The sequence below is a fragment of the Myotis nattereri genome, assembly GCF_964212035.1.
Source record: "Myotis nattereri genome assembly, chromosome: 3".
Lineage (NCBI taxonomy): Eukaryota > Metazoa > Chordata > Mammalia > Chiroptera > Vespertilionidae > Myotis > Myotis nattereri.
In genome coordinates, this window is record NC_138077.1 from 201,047,959 (window position 1) to 201,071,448 (window position 23,490).

The 23,490-nt window shown below is 41.6% G+C and overlaps 2 protein-coding genes across 5 annotated transcripts; one reads left to right on the plus strand and one right to left on the minus strand.

Annotated features, from left to right (window-relative positions):
* Window positions 1-308: 308 nt before the first annotated feature.
* Window positions 309-13,882, minus strand: TMEM50A (transmembrane protein 50A). Its single transcript, XM_081086836.1, has 7 exons — window positions 13,742-13,882; window positions 11,300-11,404; window positions 10,465-10,577; window positions 7,440-7,507; window positions 4,937-5,029; window positions 3,163-3,223; window positions 309-813 (listed from the first exon to the last, which is right to left on the minus strand). Exons 2-7 carry the CDS (start codon window positions 11,390-11,392, stop codon window positions 768-770), a joined length of 474 nt encoding a protein of 157 aa, XP_080942962.1. The 5' UTR covers window positions 11,393-11,404; window positions 13,742-13,882; the 3' UTR covers window positions 309-767.
* Window positions 13,883-18,067: 4,185 nt separating this feature from the next.
* On the plus strand, window positions 18,068-22,846 carry RSRP1 (arginine and serine rich protein 1). 4 transcript variants are annotated; one of them, XR_013995698.1, is made up of 6 exons: window positions 18,106-18,261; window positions 18,504-19,090; window positions 19,923-20,074; window positions 20,453-20,527; window positions 21,585-21,662; window positions 22,476-22,846. XR_013995698.1 is itself a non-coding variant. In XM_081086837.1 (5 exons), exons 2-5 carry the CDS (start codon window positions 18,562-18,564, stop codon window positions 22,554-22,556), a joined length of 840 nt encoding a protein of 279 aa, XP_080942963.1. In that variant the 5' UTR covers window positions 18,068-18,261; window positions 18,504-18,561; the 3' UTR covers window positions 22,557-22,846. The 4 variants fall into 4 exon arrangements, 2 of the variants coding, with proteins under 2 accessions (XP_080942963.1, XP_080942964.1); XM_081086837.1 differs by lacking the exon at window positions 20,453-20,527 and having other exon boundaries at window positions 18,068-18,261; XR_013995697.1 differs by lacking the exon at window positions 20,453-20,527 and having other exon boundaries at window positions 18,082-18,261; window positions 20,723-21,662.
* Window positions 22,847-23,490: the final 644 nt, after the last annotated feature.

The window sequence follows — 23,490 nt, forward strand, 5'->3', positions numbered from 1 at the left end:
CAAAACTGAATAAACCCGCCGAAACCGGTTTGGCTCAGTGGATAGAGCGTCGGCCTGTGGACTGAAAGGTCCCAGGTTCGATTCCGGTCAAGGGCATGTACCTTGGTTGCGGGCACATCCCCAGTGGGGAGTGTGCAGGAGGCAGCTGGTCGATGTTTCTCTCTCATCGATGTTTCTAACTCTCTATCTCACTCCTTTCCTCTCTGTAAAAACTCAATAAAATATATTTTAAAAACAAACAAACAAACAAACAAAAAACTGAATAAACCCAACACAAAGTAGAGTGAGAAGGAATTCTGACCACCGAATAGTTTTTAAAAACAAGAAAATGTTTATATTTCACTTAATATTTGACACAGAAGAGCCCACATTTAAATAAACACATCGTATTTTAAGAGCACTTCAATTGCATTTTGGATCTTGGCTATGACAAATAGATAAGATGTATCCACAATTTCTTTTCTGATTTATTTTTATTTTTACAATTATACCATGATAAAACTTAACAAAACTTACTCACGTGGAATACTTTTCCTTAACATTTGATGTTAATCAAATGCATACCACAATAGATTTTTGTTGTTATTGTTTAAATAGCGATTTCTCATGATTTTAGTATCACACAAACGTAAGCTGAGACTACACTCAGAAATAAGTTTAGAAAATGCCATTACAAAAGATTGGGAGTTAGTATTAAAAATAAAAAACAAACACAACAGAACAAACCCATGCAGGGCTATTGTACAGGAGCAATAAATCAGACGTTTTCACTGCCATAAGTCTTCAGTGCGGCCAAACTTAAAAACCAGTCCTCTGTGAATAAAACAAGAAGCATCACATGACTAGTTATGTTTGGGAAAAGAAAAGATATGTGAGACTTAGAATCATGGGAAACTAGCTCCCAAGAATAATTGATGAGCTGTATAAAAAAAACCATGCCCTTTGTCAGAACAGAAGCTGATCACTCTTAAGGCAGTAAATTCTTCACTGTGCTCAGCTGTGCTATTTATCACCAGCATCCCTGCATCCTTAACTATGAGTATTGGGGACATATGTCACTCTTAAAAAGTTAATCAAGGCTTAGTATGTAGCCACTGTATGTCTGACTTTTATCAAATTCATTCAACAAACCTTATTTATTTATTTACTTATTTTTATTGATTTCAGAGAGGAAGGGAGAGGGAGAGAGAGATAGAAACATCAATGATGAGAATCATTGATCGGCTGCCTCCTGCACGCCCCCTACTAGGGATCAAGCCCACAACCTGAGCATGTGCCCTTGACGGGAATCGAACCCGGGACAGCTTCCATCCACAGGCTGCCCCTCTATCCACTGAGTCAAACTGGCTAGGAATCAACAAACCTTTTTTGAGTATCAAGGTATTAGGTGCTAAATGCTAGGGCTATAAAGATAAATAAGATATAGTCCTTGCTCTCAAGTTGTTCCTTTTTTAAAAAAATCCTCACCAGAGGATTTTTTTAGAGAGTGGAAAGGAAGGAGGGGGTGGGGAGAGAAACATCGATGTGAAAGAAACACATTGATTGGTTGCCTCCCGAACATGCCCCAACCAGAGCAGAGAATCAACCTACGTATGTGCCCTGGAAATTAAACCAGACTCTTCAGTGCACAGGCCTATGCTCTAACCACTTAGCAACACCAGCCAGGGCAAGCTGCTCACATTCTTGATGATCCAATGTGGTAAGTATTCAGGGAGGAGGGAAGAGGTATATATAACAAATGTTAAGGGAGCACAGAAACATAGAGAATTTATTCTGTCTGAATATGTTAGAAAAGGATTTAGAGCCTGACCAGTGTGGCTCAGTTGGTTGGAAGGTTAACCTGTGCACTGAAAGGTTGCTGGTTCGATTGCCGATCAGGGCATGTGCCCAAGTTGCAGGCCTCATACCCAGTAGAGGGTGTGCAGGAGGCAGCTGGTCAATATATCGCTCTCACATCGCTGTTTCTCTCTCTCTCTCTCAAAATCAATTTTAAAAAAAGAATCATAAAAAAAAAAAAATTCTGATTCTTGATTCTTCTTTAACAGGTCACTCTTCAATATATTTCTCTACTCTTTTAAAAAATTATTTTCATTTATTGATTTGAGAGAGAGAGAGGAATGGGGGAGGGAGAAGAAGAGAGAGAAGGAAAAAGAGAAACACTGATATGTTGGACCACTTATTTATGCATTCACTGGTTAATTCTTGTATGTGCCCTGAGCAGGGATCAAACCCAAAACCTTGGCATATCAGGATGATGCTCCTATCAACTGAGCTACCCAGCCAGGATGGTGGTAGCAATTTTAAAAATCAATGTTTATTCCAAAGGTTGGCAGTAAACTAACCCATGTATTAAAAATATCTTTCTTGCCCTGGCCGGTGTGGCTCAATTGTTGGGCGCTATTCCTTGCACCAGGAGGTTGCTGGTTCAATTCTTGATCAAGGGCACATGCTCAGATTGCAGACAGGGTCTCCGATGGGGGTGTGCAGAAGGCAGTAGAAAGAGCATCGATGTCTCTCTCTCTCTCTCTCTCTCTCTCTCTCTCTCTCTCTCTTTTCCCCTCTCTCTAAAAGTCAATAAGTTATTCTTAAAAAAAAAAACACCTTTCTCATTCTTTATATTTTACTAGAGGCCTGGTACATGAAAATTCATGCACTTGGGTGTCGGGGGGGTGGGCCCTGAGCTGAGGGGGGGGCCCCTCAGCCTTGCCTGCACTCTCTCGCAGTCTGGGGCCCCTCGGGGGATGTCCACCTGCCGGCTTAGGCCCGCTCTCTGGGGGGTCAGGCCCAAGTTGGCAGTTAGACATCCCTCTGGCAGCCCAGGAACCCTCGGGGATGTCCACCTGCCAGCTTAGGCCTGTTCCCCGGCTTATGGCTGAGCAGACCTCCCCCTGTGGTAGCACACTGACCACCAGGGGACAGATCCTGCATTGATCGTCTGCCCCCTGGTGGTCAGTGCATGTCATAGTGACTGGTCGTTCCCAGTTGTTCTGCCTTTAGGGTCAATTTGCATATTACCCTTTTATTATATAGGATGATAATAACATGGAGGGGCACTGAACAGGGGTAAATAAAGCAACTAAATATGTAAATGACATAAAAGAAACTATTATTAAAAAAGCATTTAAAAGAAAAGATAGGATGAAAAATGCAAAACAAACTTACCCAAAAAAGATGAAGGCATTTTGGAAAAATACAGCAATTCCAGGGTATACTACGGCTTTTTCTATAAAAATAATAATAATATACTAATGTTAATGTAAAATAATAATAATCATTTTAGAGGTTTATCATCTCAAAACATTTTAGTTTCTGATAATCTGATGCATATCAGTTTTCCTAATATAACTGACTTTGATGATGATAACTATGGTTGGTTTGAGTATTAAATGACATAATACATGACAGAGTCTAGTATTGGTTTAGTAGTTGACAGATCCCTTCATTCATTTAACAAATACTGATTACATACTACGTTTGACACTGTTTAATGTGCTGAGGAACGTCCACTGGCGTGGCTCAGTGGTTGAGTGTTGACCCAGGAACTAAGAGGTCACCACTTTGATAACTGGTCAGGGCATATGCCTGGGTTGTGGGCTCAATCCCCAGTAGGGGCAGGCAGAAGGCGGCCGATCAATGATTCTCTCTCATCACTGATGTTGCTATTTCTCTCTCCCTTTCCCTTTCTCTCTGAAGTCAATAAAATAAAATAAAAAATAGAATGGCTCATGAAGATCCTGTAGAAAGGCAACTTTATAAAACTATAGATCTGCTACTAATGATTCTCAAAGCATAACCTGGCTCCAAAAACCTTTTGGAAAGAAATCTTAAAATTCTATGATATAAACACATTCCTATATAAAGGAACTCTGTATTAATAGATGTATCTGGGAAAGAAGAATTATCAGTAATTTTCAAATCTTCTTTGAGCTCTTTCATAGTCTCAGTTTTCTACAATGAACAAGTATTATGCAATTCAAATAAAAAAAAGTAATTTTTTTTCTTTCTAATATGATGGTGACAAAGATTTTGTAGCAGCAAGAGAACCATTTTATGTAACATGCAAAAGCAGGCTTCAAAAGTTTATTTATACTATAATTATAACTACATAAAAAACAGAAGAGAACAAAGAAAATGTACCAAAATATTTAAGAGCAGTAAGATTATTATAGTTTCTTTTTCTATTTTTTTCTTTTTTTACATTTTTGGCAACATGTAAAATAATAAACATATAAACAAAATAAAGATATAAATATTTTAAAATGCCTATCATTCTTATCTGTATGACTTAAAAAGATTTTAATAAAAATTCAGGAAACTCATGATTTTAGTTTAAGAATCACGTTTTGTTCAAAGAAGGGTTAGATTATATCTCTGCTAGTCCAGTTTCTACAAATCATTAATATTGTATTTTTACTATGATAAACATAGTCAATTTTACTTGGAACATTAAGTGGTTTTGCATATTTTTCTGATATCCCTCAGGCGAAATTGCAGCCAAGAATCTAAGAGCAGGCCTTTATCTGAGCTTGCCTTAAACTGGCCTCATGTAACAGATGCACATGAAATGTTAATTTACTTTGCTATCTAAAAGGAAATGATGTCATTATCAGAAATTTATTAGCTCAATAAATTCTAATTCTAGGATATTAGAGTTTTGCATGGATATTATTCAGCAAATCAAAACCTGCCAAGTCGCTGGAGAACATATATATTCTGCTTTTGAGGTTTTGGGAAGCCAAAGAATAGGAAGCTATGTCCTATTCCTTCCAAGATACTAAAAACATCCAAACAAAACAAAATACTGATAGGGAGAGGGGAGTTCCTAGGCATAAATGTATTGCTAGTAGCTGGCCTAGCTTAATGAAAAAAATAACCAACTTTAATGCTCAATTTCAGTATTCCATTGAAGTAAAATATAAGCTGTGCTCTCTCTTACCTTTAGCAACATAACCACCAAAGAGAATCCACATAGACGCAATCAGAGAGCCAAAGGCCAACATGAAACCAATGAACAGCCAAATGCGAGCACCTTAAAAGAATTAATATTTTACCAGAATTGTTTTTCATATGGCAGCAGTCAATTCAATTAACTTTTCAAAAACTCAAACAGAAAAAATGTGTAGTTATCATTAAAGTCTAAAATAAAAAGACCAGATGTGTTGAGTATCTTTCAACAGTGAAGATGTGGGCCTTTTTCTTGTTGGCTGATATGTGTATTTTAAGTGCCTATATTTATTTTCCCTAAATATCTACACTAAGAAAAACTGTCCTCAACTGTCCAATAAAAATCTTACAAAATATGTTTCACCGTATTTAGACTCATTTTTCATATATTTTTAGAAATTGTGCTGCAAAATTTAAAGTCCTCCAAGAGAACTTTCAAACAAAAACATAGGTATACTTACAAAAGATTCATATTCAGTGATATCTGAATCTAAACACTATCGTATTTCACTTTCAGGTAAGTTTGGCAGCAAAATAAATACATATTTATTGTGGCTGGCACTTAGAAAAGCTGCATTAAAATTATGTTAATAGAGGAAGACTTAAATCACATTTAAATAATATTTATGAAGATCTGCTATAAAATCATTACACTGCCTAAAATGAACTCCAAGCTGAGCTTATTTAATTAGCACGGCAAATAGAATGCTATATATATATTTCTTATTTAATATACAAACATAAAATAATAGTTATGAAATAAGCTGTTACTCATAGATATGATATTAAAACACACACACAAAACAAATACAACTGTCTCTGAACCCCCCCAAAGCTATGCTAGCTAACAAATTTTATTTAAAGATGCAATGACCATATTCTTCTAGTCTTAGTTCTAGCTATTATTGTCTTCCTAGAGGCCTGGTGCACAAAATTCGTGCACGGGTAGGGTCCCTAGGCCTGGCCGGCGATCAGGACCTTCCAGCTGCCAGCTGGGGCCTTCCTTCGTTCTGCGCCACCCCCTGGTGGTCAGTGCACGTCATAGTGAGCAATTGAACTCCCGGTCTCCTGGTTGAACTCCCAGGGGGACACTTTGCATATTAGCCTTTTATCTACACTAATAAAAGAGAAACATGCAAATTGGTGTCACTCTGCTACACCCACCAGCCAATCAGGATGAGTATGCAAATTAACCCAACAAAGATGGTGGTTAATTTGCATATGCAGGCACAGAGCAAAAACTGAAGACGACTGAAGCCTCGCTGCTGCGGCCGGAGTGGAGAAGCCAAGCCTCGCTGCTGTGGCCAGAGCAGCTCGAGGCTTGGCTTCTCTGCTGCGGCTGGACCAAAGGCCTGGGTCCCGGGTGCCGGAGGAAAACCAGTGCCAGCAGCCAGGGGAAGGCAGGCCTATTGTGCGAATCTTCATGCAACTGGCCTCTAGTGTATATAGAAGATTATTATCAACACTAACTACTAACATTCACCAATTCCTTTAGTTTATAAAGTTATGGTAGGTACATGTTTCTGGATCTCTTCTACTTAAGTTCATCTAGGAAGACAGTGAACGAACCAAAGAGAGATCATAGCTGACCAGTGGTTTCTCCTATCTATAATAATAAAAGCACAATATGCTAATTAGACCAGATGTCCTTCCTCCTGGATAAAGCCACAACAGGCAGGGGCTGGGGCTAAAGCCCTTGCATGATTTCGTGCATCAGGCCTCTAGTGTCATTATACAAACAACAAAAAACCTTGCAATTTGCCTACATCCAAGTTTATTTCTGTATGGATGTAATACACTAAGTTTACCATTTACATTGCTTAATAAGTATTTGTCCCCTCAATTCTTTGAGCAAACTGGACTCTAGAAACTGCCACACATGTCCTTATCCTGCTTACCTCGGATGCATGGCAATGGAGTCTAGGGGATATGATTTCCTCAGCTGAGGAGGAAGGGCCTGGATGAACCCACACACTAAAATTCTATTATTATATTCAGTATGCAAGATAAAAAGAAGTTCTGGAGGTTGGCTGCACAACAATGTGAATATACTAACACTACTAACTACATTTAGAAATGGTTAAGATGGCAAATTTTATGTTGTGTATTTTAAAACAGACACTAAAACCTATTATTCTAAACTATTTCAAAATGCTAGTTCAATCAAATAAGGTTGGCAAAAAAGAGAAGAAAATTTATATGGGATAGCTAGAAAGTAAGGTAAGTTCTATTTTGCATACACATTCGTTATATACTGTTCTTTATTGTGTACATTTATATCTACATTATTGCACAGGGTTATATATTCAAAACTGCATATTCTGTACTTTAAAGCCAAATCTAACCAAATGCAACTTTACCTTATGCCTTGGAACCTGTAACTTCTGCTCTAGATACACCTTCATTCTATTCCTGATCTGAAGGAGTTATATATGTTCTCCATATATATTCTCATTTTAAGGATGCATAGTAAGACATTATTTGTACCTATTTACCTGTTTGACCCAGGCAACCTTCACTGTAACTATCTCCTCGGACTTGTCCATTCGATACTGCATTAATCCTGTATAAATAAAACCAAGAAATCAGGGTTTCCGATGCCAAGAGGAGACTATCCATGACATCAGATTATCAGATACAATAAGCTAGAGTTCCTCAAATTTAAGCTTAGGCCTCATGAGTCTAGAGCAGGGGTGGGCAAACTTTTTGACTTGAGGGCCACAATGGGTTCTTAAACTGGACCGGAGGGCCGGAACAAAAGCATGGATGGAGTGTTTGTGTGAACTAATATAAATTCAAAGTAAACATCATTACATAAAAGGGTACAGTCTTTTTTTTCAATAGTTTTATTCATTTCAAATGGGCCGCATCTGGTCTGCGGGCCGTAGTTTGCCCATGGCTGGTCTAGAGTAATGGGTTCATATGATCTTAAGCAAGTCCCTTCAACCAGATATGCTCTAAAGCAGCAGTTATAGTCACAAGACTGGCAGAATCAGCCATCACCTGGGAACACATTAGAAAAAAATTCCCAGCCCCATCTAAACGTATGAAGCAAAACTCTGGGTATGCAGCTTAGCAATCTGAGTTTTAACAGGTCCTTTAGATGATTCTGATGCTTTTTAAAATGAAAGAGTGAAATTCTCAAAATAGTCAATTATACCTCAATAAAAAATGTTTATCTTACTAAGACTAGAATAATCTTTAGCTTGGTCCCATCTAGTTTTCCATTTGTACATATCAGACATACTCAACACAAAGAGAATCAAGGGGTAAAATCTTTTTTTCACTTCCTGATAGATTTTTCCAAACATAAAAAGTCTCACTGACTTTCACAGAGTACCACTCTAGACTGAGATAGCCTTGCCTTCGTTAGAAGTATCCTTTAAAAAATGTTTAAATGTCATGGGAAAATGTTCACAATATATCAAGTTAAAAAGTTAAACATTATATACATTTAGCACACACACATAAACCACTAGAATATAAGCTTCATGAAGGCAGGAGCTCTGTCTACCTTGTTTCCCATTTTTATTTTCAGTGTCTAGCACAGGGCTTAACACATGGTAGGTGCTCAATAAATGTATTGAATATTTGAACCCTAATTTTTTTCTCAATAATATAGTCTTAATTTACTCATTCAAATCTAAATTTTAGTTTGTTTTTGTTAATCCTCACTGGAGGATACTTTTCCATTGATTTTGAGAGAGAGTGGAAGGGAGAGAGACAGAGGCAGAGAAACATTGATGTGAGAGAGACATATCGATTGGTTGCCTCCCACAAGGGCCCTGACCAGGGCCGGGGATCGAGCCTGCAATCGAGGTATATGCCCTTCATAGGAATCGAACCAGGAACCCTCCAGTCCTTGCGCTGACACTCTAACCACTGAGAAGGACTCAAATCTAAGTTTCAGAATGATCAAAATACTCATAATTATTTTCAATGACATTAACTAAATTACTTAGTACATAAAATAGATATATTTTATTTTTTAATATATTTTTATTGATTTCAGAGAGGAAGGAAGAGGGAGAGAGAAATAGAAACATCAATGATGAGAGAGAATTATTGATCGGCTGCCTCCTGCACGCCCCCTACTGGGGATCAAGTCAGCAAGCCAGGCATGTGCCCTGACCAGGAATCAAACTGGGACCTCCTGGTTCACAGGTCGATGCTCAACCACTGAGCCACACAGGCCAGGAAAATAGATATATTTTAAAACAAGCTTCATATTTTTAAAAATGTAGATGTTCCTGTGTTAGTGGTTCTTAGCTCTTGTTTTTCTTTGCTGAGCCATTTGAATAAAATTCACAATTTTCTATTAGATAGCCATGACCCCATCTTGTCAGTCTTAACTATTCAGCACATTCTTAAACAATCTCTATTTGTTCTCTGATATTACTAGTTTTATATGTAATCTCAAACTTACAGAAAAGTTACAAGTACTTTAAATTTTTGACCCTGAATATTTTAAAGTTGTCAACGTGATGACCCACAATCCCAGGAACTGTACTTCCTACAAACAAGGCATACAATTATACGTATTTCCCACAAACAAGACAGTTCTAAAGAACCACAATACAACCATCAAAAGCAGGAAATGAGCAATGATTCATTACCATTTAATCTTCAGATCTCATTCAAGTTTCCCAACTGTCCCAATAATGCTCTCCGCCCCCCCCCCCCCCCCCAATAATGCTCTTAATAGCGAAAGAATCCTGTCCAGAATCATGAGGCATATTTTATTCTAATGTCTCTCTAGTCTCCTCAGTCTGGAACAGTCTTCAGTCTTCTTTAGCTTTTATAACCTTAGCCCTTCACTCCAATCTTACTGATCTCCATGCCATAGAGTCCTGGTACTTGCTGCTGTCTGAAATGATCCTCTCTTATAGTATATCCCCATGATAAGTTCCTTCATTTCTACAAGTCTTTGCTCAAAAACCACCTTCTTAGTGAGGCATTCCTTGACTTGGTATGAAATCTCTACACGCTCTGCTGACATTTCATATCTCCCTTCTCTGCTTTTTCTCGCTAGTGCTTACCGTCATCTAACATGCTATGTATTTAATTTATTCCTCTTTTGTTACTATCTGCCTCATTCATTAGAGGATGAATTCCAAAAAGGCAAGGATTTTCCTGATTTATTCACTACTCTATTTCCTGTTTCCACAGCAGAGTCTGGGACTATAAAACCTTAATAAATATTTGGTAGATGAATAAACAAACCCTTAGACAAAGTACTACATGGTTTCTGACCTAAAAGTAATGTTACACACATTGATAGAATAGAAATAGGACAGCTGAGAGAAGCTGGGAGATAGAAGTGGAGGAGGAGAGGTAAAAGGAAGAATAGAAAAGAGCATTGTGGCTTTTCTTTATAAGCCCTCTATTGTTTGACTTTTAAATGATGCCCAACCTGTTAATTTCACAACATTTCAAAAAGTTAAATCTACTCAACTATGTGTAAAACATTTTTATTTTGTGACAACCTATGTAATTAGTGTCACTGACAATGACACTTACATTAGGAAGGCGATGGTTGCTATAACGCCACAGGCATGGTATGAATGGTTGAACTCTTCCATAGTGGGGTAAATGACAGCTGCATCTATGATAATCCACCAGCCTGTAAAAAACTAAAACAAACAAAAAAGGTGATTATCAAGGAGAAATTTCATATATAACTGGCACAAAAGAAAGCAAGGTATTAAAGTGAAGGAATCCCTTCAATGAATTTCCAATTTTTCTTAAATGTTCCAGCAATTTCTTACATGTACTGGCACATGGTTTAATATCTAATTAAATATTAGATACCCTTAAATCTGACAGCAATGAATATTAACATAAACTTCTTTTCTACGTCTACTTTAGTCAATATTTATATTTTCATAATAAAGCCTATAATCTTACTTTGTGAACTAGAAATCAGTTACAATATCTCAAGGAGGAGAAAGAAGTAAAATGATTCAGATTCCAACTGACAAAAGGAATGGCCTGCTGCTGATATAAGCCTCCAGAAAGATATACGTATTGAAAAATAAAACAAAACTTCAAAGTAATATGGAGAATAATTATTGTTGATACAATTTTAGCTATTCTCTTGACACTGTGAATAAGTAATGGCTGCAGTTTTGCTTTTCCTTTTGATTAATTACAGTGCAGTCTGCAGATGGTTTCAGGTAGGATGCTAAAGTCAATTTAACACCACAAGATAATTTATTTTACTTTAATCTGGTTCTGGATATTATCAAGGGCAAATATATAATGAAAAACATTAATTTAAAACAGCATACAGAATTTAAAACATAAAAACAAACACACCAAAATAGTGACGACCCAAATTATCAGTGACACTTACTAGAACACCAGCAGCAATGGAAGCAATAGTATTGCGTTTTTCCCCCCAATCAATGCATTCTGAGCATCTCAAGCCTTCTAGAAATCCAGACATTTTTTCAGGTCACTTAAAAAAAACAAAGACAAACAATTAAATAAAGCGCTTCTATTTACTCGTTTCAAACCTGACTTATGTTCTTAGAAAATAATTAATAGCTCAGAAATAACTTAATAAAAGTGAAGTTACAAATATAGTTGATCCTTGAACACAAGAGGGTTTAGGGGAACCCAACACTCACGCAGTGAAAAATCTGAGGATAACTTTTGGACTCCTCAAAAACTTAACTACAGTCCCTCAGTAACGGGGGGTGGGGGTGGGGGGGTGGGGGGGGGTGGTGGTGGTGTCGAGATTGGTTCCAGGATCTCCAAAGATCTCAAAACCAAGGATGCTCAAGTCCCTTATATAAAACTAGAGGCCTGATGCTTGAAATTCGTGCAAGAGTAGGCCTTCCTCCCCCCCGGCTGCCGGCACCCAGGACCTGGGCTTCCCTCACAGCCTGGGCTTTATGGGTAAGGACATCCAGAAGGACATCCGGTCTAATCAGCATACTGCGCTTTTATTATTATAGATAGTGTAGAACAATGCATACAGTAGGTCCTCTACATCTGTGGATTCTTGGGATGGGAAACCCCAGGATGCCGAGGTCTGCATATTTATTGAAAAAAATCCGCCTACAGGTGGACCTGCACAGTTCAAACCATGTTATGCAAAGTTCAACTGTACTGTAGTTTGGCTACATACACTTCTTCAGAACATTCAATTTAACTTTTGATAAACTTCCACATTATAACTTTGGAAAATAAAATTTGGATTCGTTTATTTTCCCTTTTTTTCTATTTAGTATTTTCTTAATTTAAAAGATGGCTTTGGCTTGCATTTATAAAATAAGTAAGTCCTGGGGAGGGATATAATATACAGTGAATAATACTGTATTGTATTATTTGAAAGTTGCTAAGAGAGATTTTGAAAGTTCTCATCACAAGAAAAATTTTGTAACTATGTGGTGATGGATGTTAATTAGACTTATTGTGGTGTTCATTTTGCAATATATAAGCATACCCAACCATTATGTTGTATACCATTAATTAATGTTACACTTCAATTATATCTCAATAAAAAATCTTTTTGGTATATTTAAGTAATCTGAACAAAGGTAGATAGCCAAGTATTTAAAATTTTTATAATAATTATTAATTTTAATTCTAACCTAAGTTATCACATGATTTTGATATGTACAGTCCAGGAGCACTAACATAGTGGAGAGAGAAATGATAAACTTTGGCTTTGAGTTAAAGCATGCAGTCAGATGAAAAATATTTCTCTTAGGAATTTATACATTTTATTTAAAATGTGTTTCTTCACATTCAGATTAAGAAATTAAGCACTGCACTGCAGGTCTTCTACTCATATCACTTCATTATTTTTTCCTTCTCCAAGCCTCGCTTTTGGTGTAATTTCTACAAAAAGAACACCCATTTCATTTTGATATCTCCATCTCTGATTCTAACAGCTATTTTCCAGCCAAAAGAAAGGACAACATTGAAATTAATATTCGGACGTAAAAATCCATTGCTAAATTACCATAGTTGACCAGGTTACATAAAACATTCCTCCGAGCCCTGGCCGGTTTGGCTCAATGGATAGAGCGCCGGCCTGCCGACTGAAGGGTCCTGGGTTCGATTCCGGCAAGGGCATGTACCTTGGTTGCGGGCACATCCCCAGTGGGGGGTGTGCAGGAGGCAGCAGATCGATGTTTCTAACTCTATCCCTCTCCCTTCCTCTCTGTAAAAAATCAATAAAATATATTTTTAAAAAACCTGATGTCCTAATAAAGAGCAATGAATCCAACTGCACCGTCCCCCACTTAAAATTAAATATTAAAAACTGCGATATGACCAGGGCTAATAAGCCTTTAATTTTGAAAATTCACTCGTTTTACTCTTCCCCGGGAGGAACAGCACGCCTCGTATGTTTACTTTCGGTTCTTCCCGGCGACCCCGCCTCGAAGCCCTTCTCCTGCCCAACTCCGCCCACAGACGCGGGGGTTCGGGTGCGGGGTGTGGACCGGGACGGTCTGGGGACCGGTCCGGCTCGCCGGGTGAGCCCGCCGAGCCTCAGTTTCTCCAGCTCTCCCGCAGGGGAGGCAAGGCGCTTTCCAGGGGTCCTGTGCGTCCTGGGAAGGGCGCGGCCCGGCAGCCCGGCGGGATCCGGACGCGGCTGCCCTCTCCCGCCGCCGCCGGTCCGGTCCGAAGAAGGTAGCCCCGAAGGTCCAGCCAGGTACAGCCCGTCTGTAGCTCCCAGAGTGGGAGACAACGACTCAGCATCCGCCGGGCACCGAGTCCGGGTCCGAGCACTATCCCGCCGCGGCGATGCCTTCCTCCCCCGCTCCCACCTGGCACTTACGTCCAGCCCCGCCCGTGCCGTCGGTCCGGAGCCCGGTGTCGTGCCACACGGGGCCGCCTCGCGCTCCGGGTTTCAGCCAGAAAAACAAAACCACCACAGGCCGCCGAATACCCGGATGGAGCAGCGCCACCCCGGTCTGGGACGCGCATGCGGAGACGGGGACAGAGGGCGGGGCGGGAGGAGGGGGCGGGGTTAGGGTCGGAGTCACGCCCGCGACGCCGACGTCTCTGCGCATGCTCGGCGCCGGCGGCGGCCAGGCGGGGCTCTCCGCCCGGCGCTGGTCTCTTGGTCGTCGGAAGTAGTCCTTAGGGTTCACCTTTCAACGGTGGGCGCGAGAAGAAAGTCTTTGCACTGAGGCTTCCAGAGGGAGGCCGCTGTTGAGCCTTTGTACCCGTCTGGAGTGCGGCGGTAAATTTTCTAGGGCTGTGCCAGCCCCGCAGTAAAAATGAATCAATAGTACAGAAAGTTCCCATATTACCTCCCTCCACAGCTTCCCTACCACAGTATTAACATTTTGCATTTTTGTGGTTCATTTCTTACAAATAGTGAACTAACATTGATACTGTATTTATTTTCTCTCACCATTTGTCTCCCCTATTGATACATTGTTATTAACTAAAGTCAATAGTTTACTCAGATTTCCTTAGTTTTTACTCGATGTCCTTTTTTCTGTTCCAAAATCCCATCCAGAATATCATGTTACATTTAGTTATTATGTCTCCTTACTTTTCTCTTGTACCAAAAAATGTGTGTGTGTGTGCATGTATTTGTTGTTGTTGTTTGTTTGTTTTTAAGTATTATTGGGGGGAAAAGAAACTTGGTCTTCAGAATTTTCAGTGAAAATAATACTTTGTCCATACCAAGATACTCCACAGTAACAACCTGTTTACAGCCATATTGAGTGACTAAGTTGTGTTTATGATGACCGGCCGGCCTGGCTCAGTGGGTGAGCGTTGTTGACCTATGAACCAGACAGAAGTCATGGTTCCATTCTGGTCAGGGTAGCCTGATCCCCAATAGGGGGCGTGCAGGAGGCAGCAGGTCAATGATTCTCATCATTGGTGCTTCTCTCCCTCTCCCCTTCTCTCTGAAATCAATAATAATATATTTAAAAAATTAAAAAGTCATGTTTATGATTTTCTTAAGCAATTGAGCTTACATTTCGATCATATATCAAGAATTGTGCAAGAAAATCTCATGTTCATTTTTCATATTCTGTTTGGCAAACAAACCTTGACAAACTGAGCAATAACAAAAGAAAAATATAACCCTGGGATGCATTTGTAATCAATGCAGAGCTGTGGCATCAACTTTCAGAAGAGCATTTAAACACTGCCACACACTGGCCGGCTGTGTGTCCTGCAGGTGAGTGACTGCGTGGTTCCTTGGTCTCAATGGAAAAATGAATCACAAGCACTGTTCGCAAAACTGTTAATTCTTCAAATGCGCCAAGTGGTCTTCAAAAAGGGAAGTATAGCCAAAACCAGTTTGGCTCAGTGGATAGAGCGTCGGCCTGCGGACTGAAGGGTCGCAGGTTCGATTCTGGTCAAGGGCATGTACCTTGGTTGCGGGCACATCCCCAGTGGGGAGTGTGCAGAAGGCAGCTGATCGATGTTTCTCTCTCATCGATGTTTCTAACTCTCTATCTCTCGCCTTTCCTCTCTGTAAAAACTCAATAAAATATATTAAAAAAAAAAAAAAGGGAAGTATAAAAATCTTGAGACTGTAATGGTATATTCTCATTAGATTCCATGAAGCACATGACTGTAGTTGTAACAAGGCAGTCTCTATGAGCACAGTTTCCTGATAAAAAAATAGAGACCCTACCAGAAAGATTTTATATATATATATATATACATACATATATATATATATATACATATATATATAATTTAAACTTATGTGTTTGAATTTTTCATTTTACAAATTTCATAAAATCCTCTCTTTACTGGTGCTAATTTTATGTGATACTACATAAACCAAGTTCTTTAAAAGTAGTATTTGTCTCTTCTAAAGCCAGTGTAATATCCAGATGCCTATGATCTATTCCAAGGTAGAAATCATGTTGTGATTTTCCTGGGAGGAAGAAGAAGAAGGAGGAGGAGGAGGAGGAGCAGGAGGAGGAGATTTTGAGGGAAATGCTTGCTGAATGGATAATCAAGCATAGTTCCAAACTGTGAACATTTCTAGAGAATTAATATGAGATCCTTAAAGAAGTTACCATTTACTCTAGTTTCCCTCTTTTCTGAAAATAACATGTAAATGAACAAATTTCAAGCTAATTGTCAGTTTTACATCCTTCTTTATTCAGCAACAACATCCTCAAGAGAAATAAAGGCAGCTGCTATGACAACATATCACAGACTGGGTGGCTTCTCACAAGAGAAATTTATTTCTCACAGTTCTTTTTCTTTTTAAATGTATTTTTATTGATTTCAGAGAGGAAGGGAAAGGGAGAGAGAGATAGGAACATCAATGACGAGAGAATCATTGATTGGCTGCCTCCTGCACGCCCCACACTGGGGACTGAGCCCACAACCCAAGTACGTGCCCTGACCAGTAATCAAACCGTGACCTCCTGGTTCATAGGTTGACACTCAACCACCGAGCCTCGCCAGCCAGGCACACTGCTCACAGTTCTGAAGGCTCGAAGTTCAAGAACAGAGTGCCAGTGTGGGCAGGTTCTCGTTAAGGCCTTCTTCCAGGTGGCAGATGGTAGCCTTCTTGTGTCCTCCCATGGTGGAAGGGGTGAAAGTGCTATCAGTGGAAGCGGAGTTCTTAGGGTGCCACCAGGAAACAAATTTCCTGAGACCCCCCAGGATGGTGTGTCCCAACACCTCAACAGTATGGGAAACCGGAAGCCTGTCTGTTAGGCTGACGCTCCAGAATTAGTAAATATATATTTTTTCTCTTCCTGTCTAGCTATTGGAAAAGCTAACAGAAGACGGAACTAAAGATGCCAATGAAGAGTCTTCCCAGTGCTTCCGTCTGCTGTTTATCCAGTGCCCGAGGGTGGTAGCCTGCCAAGAGCGGTCTGTTTGATTGTTACTGCCCCGAGGAGCCCAGGAGGGCCAGCTCCCCAGGTCAGCCGAGTGATCAAGGGGCACCCCCCCCCCCCCACTGTGGTTGGCAGACTCCCGCTGCTTTTAGGGAGGCAGCTGGAAAGTGACACTGTTATGGCTTCAGTACTCTTAATGGTAGCACCCGGAATTTTTCTAGTCACCTTCTTTTAGGCACATATTTGACTGTTATCATGAACTCTCGACAGAGACTCCTACCACCCTCTTCTTATTCATAACCAAGAGCTCAACATTGCATTGTCTTATACACACAGTTCCACATTATTTCCCCTAACACACCGTTTTTACACTTGCCAAGTCTGAAACTCAGACATCCCTGGTGGGTAGGCACTGTCTTCACTGTCCCGTGCTTGTGACGGCACTTAGGACGCCCCCTCAGGGACGTGGTGTGAATCTGTGCACAGTGCCAAGCAAGAGGCCTCACGGGGAGGGGTGCGGATTCCATCGCAAGCTTGGGGATGGGGTGTGGGGGGTGTGTGTGGGGGGGTGAATGTGCACAAGAGAGAAGTGAGCTTCTATCTCCCTCCAAAGAAACTGGCTTTTGTAAAACTGCCACCCTTGACTTGCAAAGCTCACAGAACAACTAACTCTCCCTACAGTTGTGACTGGTTCTCAATGAAAAGCTATTTCAAGACAAGCGTCATGCTTCATTAAGGAAAAGGATGTTTGGAACGTATCCTATTTATAAATCCTTGGATAGGAAATAGTCATGGTTGGTTAACCCCCCACACCAAGCACAGTGCCCTTGGGGTGACATCCCAGACCGCACTCTGACCTCCTTGTTAAAGGTCAGCCATGGTGTCTGTGCGTCCGTCTCCACCTTTCTTACATCTTCTAGCAAAATCACGTTAGCGCTGACTGTTTAGGGAACCTGTGAGTCCCCGACGCGGTCGCCCTCCCGTCGCCGGTCAGGAGGAAGGTCCAGGGAGGCACAGCCAGGCCGCAGCTCCCCAGAGGGCGGAGGCAACGACCCCGCCACCATCGGCGGGCAGAGGCCAGGAGGCCGGGGTCACGCCCCGCCTCACAGTCTCAACCAGAAAAACAAAACCACCGCAGGCCTCCAATCCCCGGATGGAGCAGCCCCGCCTCCCAGCCCCCCCCCTGCTCGGTCGCGCGTGCGCATCCTGGAGGCCTCGGCGCCAGGCGGGAGGCAGGGAGGGCGGGGCGGGCGGGGTAAGGAAGGAAGGGCGGCGGTTGGGCGAAAAGGAGGCCACGCCCATCGCGCCAACGTTTCTGCGCATGCGCCACACGTCAGCTTCTAGTATTTTCGACGCGTCAGCTGCCGCGCAGCTCAGTTCGCGTCCGGAGGTCGGAGGTGTGGGTCTGTTGTTCGCGGTCAGAGCGGCTGTTAAAAATAAATCCCCTCTTCGTCCCTGACTGAGGAAGGGAGGCGTCCGTTGGGCCTTTCTCTTCGTCCTGCGTGAAGGTCGGCGGCCTGTGGTAAGTTTTTTGGTGGCGCGGGCGGACCCGCGGGGACCTCGGCGTGGGTGGCGGGGAAAGTGCGGGGCCCGGCCTGGTGCACAAAGGGGGCCGCTGGCCGGGCGGGAAGGCCGGTGTCTGGCGTCGATTGCACCGGAGTTGGCGAGTCTCGATTGCTTTGTCGAGGCCCGCGGTCCCCCTCCCCCAACCACCGCGGGCCGTACTTCCGGGACGTCACTCCTCCCCTCCCCCCTCCGTTCTAGGAACCGAGTCTCCGGGAAGGCTCCTCAGAGACCAGGAAGCTCCCTACCGCAGGTCCAGATGTCAAACTACGTGAACGACATGTGGCCGGGCTCTCCCCTGCAGTCCCCGGCGGCCTCGGGCGGGTCCAGCCGGCTGTCCTCGGCGACCCGGAGCCGCTCTTCCAGAAGCTCGCGGTCCCGTTCCAGCGGCTCCAGTCGGTGGTCCAGCAGCAGCGGGAGCCGGCCCCGGCGCAGGAGCAGGTCCCGGTCTCGGTCCCGAAGGCGCCACCAGCGGAAGTACAGGCGCTACTCGCGGTCTTACTCGCGGAGCCGGTCGCGCTCCCGCAGCCGCCGGTACCGGGAGAGGCACTACGGCTCCTCCAGGCGGTACCGGTCTCCGTCGCCAGACCGATCGCGCAGCCGGTCCCGCTCTCGGGGACGGTCGTATTACCGAAGGGCCTACGCGGTCACGCGGGGGCGACGCTCCTACGGCTTCGGCCGCACGGTGTACCCGGAGGAGCACGGGAGTTGGCGGGGAAGATCCAGGTCGCGGTCCAGGTCCAGGTCGCGGGCGCGGTCCCCCACGCCTTTCCGCCTGAGTGAGAAAGGTGAGCGAGCGCAGCTGACGGCTCCCCGGGCTCCTTCACGCGGGCGCCGGCATGAGAAGCTGCGGTGTGGTTTTCTTTGGTGCCTGACGTCTCAATAGTTCTGTTAGGAGGAAGGCATTATCAGGCTACCAGTTAAATTACACTGCAGGTGACACCCAGTTTCTTAACTGGACACATTTCTTCCCCTGGGATTAAGCGTGGCGGTAAGTGGCTCTGGCCACAAGGAGGTAGGTGACCTCCTCTGCTGGGGGCCGGCACTTAGGAGTCTTGTAAATGTTTGTGACTTCGGTTGCCCGCCCTAAGTCTCTGCTAAGTTCATTGTAGAACGTGAAGGACAGGATCAAAACATTCCTTTTTTCAAAAGTTAATACTATATTACCGAAAAACACACGAAAGGATTTTGTTCCAGTATTTCGAAACAAATGACTTCCAGGACAGGCGCATGGAACAGAAAAGAGGATAGGTTTTTAAAAAACACACACACTTTTAAGTCTGAAAATGGATTTAGTAATTTGTCAATGATGGTTCATTAGTTGAGAAGTATACTGTATGAAAAATTTTTTTAAGTACGATGTTCAGAATACGTATTTGAAGAGAAAGCAAAAACAATGTGAAGGCTAGGACTTTTATAAGGAAAACTGAAAACTTGAAATTATTTAGGGATGCTTATTTTACTCAGCAAAAGAGGTAGAAAAGTGTTTCATGAATAAGGGTATATTTTACATAAATGTTTGTCTTGCTATTATAAATAAAATGCACCCTTATTTTGTGATTCTGAGTTCTCTTGGGGAATACTGTAAGATTAAGGAATATCTTGGTGTTTCTTTTGTAGACCGAATGGAGCTGTTAGAAATAGCAAAAGCCAATGCAGCAAAAGCCTTAGGAACAACCAACTTTGAATTGCCCCCTAGTCTCAGAATTGTTCCTGTATCTAAAGAAACAAACCATGGAACAGCTGTATCAAATAATGGTGCAAAGTTTGAGGTAAGTATTCTAGGTTTATCCAGACAAAATTTTCAAAAAGCTGCTGCCAGACCTGATTAGCAATTTTTATTCAGTGTATCTTAGCCTTCTTGGAAAGGCTAGCTAAATATAATTTGTTAAAGTAAAAATAGCAGATCTGACATCACTAGATTTAGTCTCTTCCATAAAAGTGGGAGATTACTGACCATTATTTTCAGTTGACACAGAATTAATTGCTTTCATGATTGTAGCTGGTACTTTGGTGATTTCTATGTAGTTACCAAATTTTTCTAACTCGTCTTTACAGAGTATCTGTAGTTTTCATTTACAGCCTAATGTTCCCAGAAATTCTGTACTCAACATACAGTATAGTTTACCTGCTTTATTTCTGTCTTATAGAAATCATGAATGTGGTCTCCAGACATTGCTGAAGAAAATCTGTTGGTAATTGATACATGGGCATAAGCATCAGAGGTTTAACTAATTTGAAGTTTATATTCACACACTGAAAGCTTAGTTTTTATTGGTAGATCCATGTGCATGTTAGAATTTGGGATAGGTACTATTTGGATAAGATACTGAAGACAGTTTTAAACTAAAGTGCACTTTGTAATGTTGGGGCATCTGTGATCAGGATGTCCATTTCATAATATATGCAATATATTCCAGATGTTTTGAGAGATTACAGAAGAAGAGGCCTGCTTCACTTGCAGATAAGTTTATAATTCTACAGAAATGTGCAGGATGTGCATTGGCAAACTGCACTTTGTTCTTTAAGTTATGTTGAAACCCAGAGCATAAAACCATAGCTTTGAAGTTTAAGGTAGTTAAGAATTGATAGTCTATGTAAACAGGAAAGATGTTACTTAGATAATACTATCATTCCGACCCAGTCGTGGGTATGCTTTATTAGTAGTAGACAAAATCTTAGTTGAGTTGCTTTTTCAGACGACTAGTTGCTTTTTCGACAACTGGGCTAATGCCTTAGTTCAGCGATTTTCAACCTCTTTCATCTCATGGCACACATAAATTATAATTAATAAAATTCTGTGGCACACCAAAAAATATATTTTTTTGCTGATATGATTTAAAAGGTATAATTTTGATACATTCACACCAGATGGCTATTGTGTTGGCAGTTGCCAAATAAAAGGGAAAAGATATCAGTGCCCCTGACTAAATAGTCAGGTATTGCATATTATAGAAATTCTTGAAGTACACTGGTTTAAAATCGCAGCTTAGTTCTTTGTAACTAGGTATTTTCTGGTATGGCTTGACTTTCAGAGTTAACTTGTATTTGGGAACACAATACAGCTTTATGGGGAAGCCTGTCTTCATCAGATCCATTTATTGTATCAATTTTGTTAACGGGAAAAACATTCCAGTGTTTATACTACTAGCTGTGTGGTTAGATCCAACTTGATTTGCTGTGTCTCTACAGCTAAATTTATATGCAGTTGGGCTGCTTTGTATACAGTACTCTAAACCAAAAATACGGTTTTAAGAATATATATTTTCTCTTCCTGTCTAGCTATCCGGAAAGCTAACAGAAGATGGAACTAAAAATGCCAATGAAAAGTCTTCCCAGCAAAAAAGCATTAGCTCTAATGTAAGTATCTAACCACTGACTACTCAAAAATTGGACTTGGAACATACATCTGTTATGTGGGCTTTTATTTTTATTGGAAGACTCATTGTTTTGTCTGCTGTGACAATTGGGGGCCTACTAAAGTCACTTTATAGACTTAGTATCTACACACACACCCACCCACAGTTGTAATTCTCAGGTCACCTAAGGATATTTTTTCCATTGCTTTTCAGAGAGGGATTGAAGGGAGGGGAGAGGAGGGAGGAGAAGAGGGAAACATAGATGGGAGAGTGAAATCAGTCGGCTGCCTCCTGCACATCTTCCTTTGGTGCATAGGAAGACACACAACTGAGCCACACTGGCCAGGGCTTGTCCCATCCCCCCCCCCCCCTTTTTTTTTTTGAGAGAGGAAGGGAGAGGGAGATAGAAACATCAATGATGAGAGAATCATTCATTGATTGGCTGCTTCCTGCACGCCTCCCATTTGGGATCAAGCCTGCATCCCAGGCATGTGCCCTTGACTGGACTCAAACCCGGGACCCTTCAGTTTACAGGCTGATGCTCTATACACTAAGCCAAACCGGCTAGGTCTTGTTCTCCTTTTTAACACCTCACAATTGTAATATGTCCTGCATATGTTTGATTATACTTGGCAGTTTCTTGGCCTAAGTTTGAGTGAGGTTACAGATGAGGTTCACACTTGGCATTTGGTTGGTGTCTCTTAAATTTCAGTTTTAAATGGAATTATTTAATGTATTGTGAACAGCAAATATTTTAAGTATGCACAATATATATGTGTCTGGGAAGCTGACTTGAAAATTTGTTCTCTTACAGAAATCCGCTGAAGAGACCTCTTCAGGATCCCTAAAAATAAATCAGAAAAAAAGTCCATATGAATTGTGGAAACCTATTTAAAAAGAGAACTGATGGCTAAGGCTTCTTGAAATGCACTTTACTGCAAGTTTTTGTTTTCTATGGCATTATTTCATTCCTATGAGCAACTTAGTGGTAATTGTTAACATCTTAGATTTATTTTGCAGATAGTAGCACAGATGGACCAGAGTTGTGTACAGGTGGGAGTCTTGTATATATACTTGTAAATGTTTTGTATAATATCAATTGGTTACATAGAAATGGAATTTATAAGAAACAGTAATTAAACTATTGTGTATATATATTTGTAAATAAATTTCTTGTTTTTACTATTTTAGTCTCGCTTTATTATACATATCTATATATATATAAAAGGCTAAGTGTCTGTCTGTCTGACTGGTAGCTATGATGTGCAGTGACCACCAGGGGGCAGATGCTCAATGCAGGAGCTGCCGTGACATGCACTGGCCATCCTATATAAAGAGCTAATATACAAATGGTTGTCATGCCCTTGGGCTAGGGGACCTGAGGCCCAGCTCCCCGCCCTGTAAGGCTTGACAGGGTGGGGCCAGCCTGGTCTGGGTCCTGCAGGATTTTGAGGTGCACTTGGGTGGGTGGGGACTTGACTCTGGGTCCCATGGTGCGCCCCAGACTCTGACAGGAGGGAGATTTTCATATACATTTTACTAATTTTTTTCCATCTCTGACACTTCTATTATAGAGAAAGGGCAAATAGCAATATTAAAATATTTCCTCTAATTCCCTTTTAATGTGCATGCACCAGGCCACTAGTCTATATAATAATAAATGGGTAATATGCTAATTAGACTGGACATCCTTCCGGACGACCTTCCAGATGAAGCTGGGGCTGCGAGGGAAGCCCATGCCAGCAGCCAGGGGAAGGAAGGCCTACTCTTGCACGAATTTCATGCACTGGGCCTCTAGTATATATAAAAAACCCTAGTATGCAAATAGA

What these genes read in the sequence shown, in the direction of transcription:
- RSRP1 (XM_081086837.1), top strand. Translation starts at nt 18,562, where the DNA reads ATGTCAAACTACGTGAACGACATGTGGCCGGGCTCTCCCCTGCAGTCC. An exon ending in ATAATGGTGCAAAGTTTGAG is followed by an intron (nt 20,075 to 21,584) that starts GTAAGTATTCTA and finishes CTTCCTGTCTAG; the next exon opens with CTATCCGGAAAGCTAACAGA. An exon ending in AAAAAAGCATTAGCTCTAAT is followed by an intron (nt 21,663 to 22,475) that starts GTAAGTATCTAA and finishes GTTCTCTTACAG; the next exon opens with AAATCCGCTGAAGAGACCTC.
- TMEM50A (XM_081086836.1), bottom strand. Translation starts at nt 11,392, where the DNA reads ATGTCTGGATTTCTAGAAGGCTTGAGATGCTCAGAATGCATTGATTGG. An exon ending in AGGTTGCCTGGGTCAAACAG is followed by an intron (nt 5,030 to 7,439) that starts GTAAATAGGTAC and finishes AATTCTTTTAAG; the next exon opens with GTGCTCGCATTTGGCTGTTC. An exon ending in AATGCCTTCATCTTTTTTGG is followed by an intron (nt 814 to 3,162) that starts GTAAGTTTGTTT and finishes TTTTATTCACAG; the next exon opens with AGGACTGGTTTTTAAGTTTG.